General features: G+C 35.4%; 1 protein-coding gene across 1 annotated transcript; it reads right to left on the minus strand.

The window, feature by feature from the left end:
* Positions 1-1,035: 1,035 nt before the first annotated feature.
* On the minus strand, positions 1,036-3,029 carry LOC112515756 (bZIP transcription factor 27-like). Its single transcript, XM_025122676.1, has 3 exons — positions 2,406-3,029; positions 1,202-1,279; positions 1,036-1,104 (listed from the first exon to the last, which is right to left on the minus strand). Exons 1-3 carry the CDS (start codon positions 3,027-3,029, stop codon positions 1,036-1,038), a joined length of 771 nt encoding a protein of 256 aa, XP_024978444.1.
* Positions 3,030-4,658: the final 1,629 nt, after the last annotated feature.

The following is a 4,658-nucleotide window of genomic DNA, read 5'->3' on the forward strand; positions in this document are numbered from 1 at the left end:
ATTTATTATAATTCTTAAGAGTACATATCACTTAAAACCATTATTTTATGGTAAATTTCATTAAGTTTTTCCATTTTAACGAATAATAATTATTTGAAATTAAGTAATTTATTAAAATATTAAATATTATCAAATTAAGGGTTGTGTGGTCATGGTATCGGAGCCTTTGATCTCTTAAGAAGTCAGAGTTCAAACCTCATCAAAAGTGAAGAAAGTGTGTAGATTTATTTATTACATTTATTGTATATAAATATTATATAGATATTTACCCGTCAGATACTTATCCATTCACCTTTTTGCAATATATTATTGACATTTTTTGTCTAATTTTTGATTAAATAACACACGAAAATATGTTATTTATTGGTTTCTCTTAATCAAAGAGCAAATCCTTAAAAACGTTATTAAACCATACACTGTGTGCGATATCATAGTTTCACATACATATTTAACATGTCTCCTTACCTACTCTATAACCCGCTAACCGATTTAACGATTTCCTTATCCATATTATGAACATTTTTTACATAAGACGGTATAAGTTATGTTTAGCAAATTATCTAATAAATTAATTGTTGATTGGTAAGTTAGCTGATAAACTAATCATGTTTGATAAGAATTGACCGATAAATTAATAATATTAAAATGATTTTTCAAAAACTAATTGGTTTCTAACCATACATGATTTTATCAAAAATTAAGGAAAGAATAAAAAAAAACAAATAAAAAAAAGGGTAAAAATGGAAATGACTTTGATTGGTCATGAGAGGTGGGGTGCAAGATGTAAAAGAAAGGGCAAGTCCATGTCATTTTTGAATAGTTAAGATTGTTAAATTACCAAATTAGACATGTGAGCCAAAAGTACAACCAAAAAGACTACCAACAAGCTTTTGGATGCTTGGAAAAAATGACCCAAAATGATGCAACACAACATTCTACCTGCCACCCCCTTCCTCTTATGTCTAATTTCATAAACACCCCCTCAAAATTTCATTCTTACCTAAAATATACCACCCCCCCCCTCCCCTCCTTGCCTTAAAATGGAGCTGTTGATGTTCTCTGGAGTCCCCCCTTTTTGGTCACTTGAGCTGCTGTTGCCATCAACTGTCCGTTTTTAATTTACACACAACAACACGATTAAATGATATGATGCTTTAAAACATGTATTTATTTAAACAGTATCAGAACAGACCAATTATACCTGTTGTTGTTGTCTTTTCAGCCTCACGTTCTCTTCTTTCAAGCGTTCCACTTCATTTTCCAACTCATTGGTGTAAGCCTATTCAACACCCGATGCGAAGTTAAAATTAAATACATGAATTACACATGATCGTCTCTCTCGTATGCGGTTTTCTAGGGAGAAAACAAATAAAAGAAGGTTAATTTTGTGGATCCGCAAGTTGCAATTAAGATCTTAATTAATTTGATTTAAAAAAGAATAAATGTGTTTCGTTTGACAGAAATAATTGAAAGTAAGCAACTTCATTTCTATTATTATAATTATTTTAAAATCGATTATTTTTTGGTATGTATTTATTATTTTACGAAATGTATTTTAAATAATATTCTGAGATATATATATTTTTTTTTGTTGCAAACAATTTTGTTATGATTGGTGAAATGCCAAGATTACACTCATTGACCTTGTACCAAGTGGGGTAGTGTAGTTTCTCTTGTCCTTCATACAAGCACGCTCATGTCACGTCGAGGTACTGCAGAAGAAAAAACTGCTTCGACTCTCGCATAAAGTTCTTGCTTCGACAATTCAAAAGTCGGAGGTCTTTTTTATCTTCCGATTCATTCAAATTCCGCCATCTATTTTCATTGTTCAACTCTTTAACAACATCGTGATTTGGATTGAATCTCGATGAAACAATCCATCAATGAGAAGTTAGTTAATATATGCTCTAAAGTTGAAAATATCATAAAAATGAAAAAAGGGAGGGAAACATTCTGGAGCTACAAAGTATGTAATTCCATAAATAAAAAACTAAATATAAATGATCAAAATTATTCATTAAAACTATAGTATAATAATATTTATAAAACATATGAATGAAACAAAATACTAGAAGAATAACCTCGAGTAAGGGACCCACTAAGTTAAGTTAGCTTTTAAAAAAATAATAAATAAATCAGTAAAGGTTAAGAAAGATGGGTCCCATTTAATTTTATGATTAAGACATTTATGTTACGTGTTATATGAGTTTTGGGTTTTTAATGGGTTTAAATTAATAAACATTTGATTTATTTTTAGAATTAATGATAATTTCTTGAAAATAAATAAAATTATATATAATTTAAAAAATGATTTTATTTTGGATCGTCGTAAAATGGTGCAATAACATAAACCACCGAGTCGACTCGAGGTGACATGAGGGAAGGAGAAAGAAAAGCCAGCCAACCTGCTTTCTGGCTCGTGAACGAGCGGCCGATTCTCGGTTCTTGATCATGCGTTTGTGCCGGCGGTCGCCACCGGTCCTTTCGGTAGCCGGTAACATCCACATCCCACCAATGCTGTTGGACAGCAAGCCTGAAGACGAGTTCGCCGATGCCAGGACCTGGTCAAACGGGACATCAAGAGGGCAGACGTTCCGGGTCGGATCTTTGGCCAGAAAATTCATCTGATCCGGACCTGAGTTCAGGTTCAACAGCATGGGCGGCTGAGCCACCGGTGGAGGTGGTGGCGGCGGCGGCGGCGGAGGAGACGGGGATCCATAAGCAGGCGAAGAAATACGCGTGGGTGTGTCGTTACTCGAGAAGGGCTTGGCAAGGAAATCTTGAAAGATGAATCCACGGTAGCCCTTGRTGGTGGCGACAGGGTGGTTGGTGGAGGAGAGATTGATATCCTTCCAAACTTCTTCCATTGTTCTGGTGGTGTTTGAAGAGCTTCTGATCTGGTTCACGGTTGAAGAAGGTGGTGAATGGTTGGAAGAGATGGTAGAGGAGGAAGAAGCGGTGGATCTTGTTGAACCCCCACCAGTTAGATGGTGTTGGTCTCTGCTGAAATCATCACCATCAGATAACATTTGTGGGAATTGAAGTGTGTGTTTCTTGAATATGTCTCTGTGTGTGTTGTGTGTGTGAGAGAGAGAGAGAGAGAGAGTTAGAGAGGTGAAATCTAATTTGACATTTGTCATAGGACATAAGAGGTCTATCAAGCTTTGTACTAAAAGGGGGAAGTGGTGGCAGTGAGCAGTAGTACCCATGAGTCTTGAATGGTCATTGATAATTGGCGTTTTGTGCCCCCCAAAACCCTATGATGGGTGGTCATGTGGTTGGCAACAAAGATGCTTAATCTCACAACACCTTGAATCACAACCATATTAGGATGTGACAAAGATTTGCTTGTTTCCATTTGTTGAGTCTATTTGGGAAATTCCCTTTTCTTTTTCTCTTTATATACATGCCAATTTCGTTACTTTTTTGTGATATTAGGATGTGTCATAGGTTCTTTATAATAATCAATTAATGAATCACCTCTTCTAACTCTTCAAATACACTCGTATACACCTACGTATCTACCACCGATCATAAATGGAAAGATGAAAGCTTTACAAAGTACGACCATCGACCAATCACTTGGTTTTCATATTTACTTACTACTTATCTTTGACTTTGGTTTGTTTGTGTTGCAACGTATCGGTGAGTGTGCTTGTTTGGGTAAAATTATCTAAGTCACGACTAATGTTAGAAACTAATGACCTAGTATATATCATGGATAAGAGCTGTTGACCAAATACATTGAGACTAGCGATCGTTGCTATTGACAGTAATCGTATGATAAAATGTATGACTAAAGATACTCATATTATTGGTTGCCACTAAGTAATGACGATCGTATGTTTTCTTATACTTATTGTCGTTAACTAATGACAAACAACGTTCTATCTATGGTGTTTTAATGCAAGTCTTCTTATATTTAATAGTAACAGACATAAACGAAAGCAAGCATTTAGATTCATTAAAGATGGAGATTGTTGTTGGTAACGAAGCTCATAAAGACACATTTATGAAGGCAATTTCTATATAAACAAAGCTTATCTCAAAGGAAAAGGGAAGCCAAATTGAAAGTACACAAGTGACATACAAAGTTCATTCGAAGAACTCACGAAGCTCTCAAAAAATATAATATCCCCACTTTCACTTAACTCCAAAATATTCAGGGGTGACAGATCCGAATGAGCATGTCACTCAATATAAGAAACTGATTTGGACGACATCAATTCCTCAACAATTCCAAGAAGTATGTATATGCAAAAGTTTCAGGGTGACGCTCATCGGTGCTGCTCTACAATGGTTGATCAACTTAAAATCAAAGTCGATCAATTCATTTGTCGAGTTGGTCATCCATTTTTTTCAACAAATTGCTAGTGGTCGCAAGATGGAGAAGCAAGCTAGCGATTTGTACTATGTCATCCAGAAAAGCAGGGAATCGATGCAAAATTACTTCAATCGTTTCAATTATGAGATGATTGGAATTCACAATTGTCACATTCGAACGTCGATTGAAGCTTAAAAGTGTGGTATGGACAACAGTTCATGATTATATTTGGATCTAACGAATATATGCCGAGACTTTTGAAGACGCTAGAACCAGGACGTTGGCTCAAATGCGCGTCAAGGATGACACACAGACACAGCCTTTCGACGTAAGC

Source organism: Cynara cardunculus, assembly GCF_001531365.2.
Source record: "Cynara cardunculus var. scolymus isolate 2C chromosome LG 7, CcrdV1, whole genome shotgun sequence".
In the NCBI taxonomy this organism is placed as follows: Eukaryota; Viridiplantae; Streptophyta; class Magnoliopsida; order Asterales; family Asteraceae; genus Cynara; species Cynara cardunculus.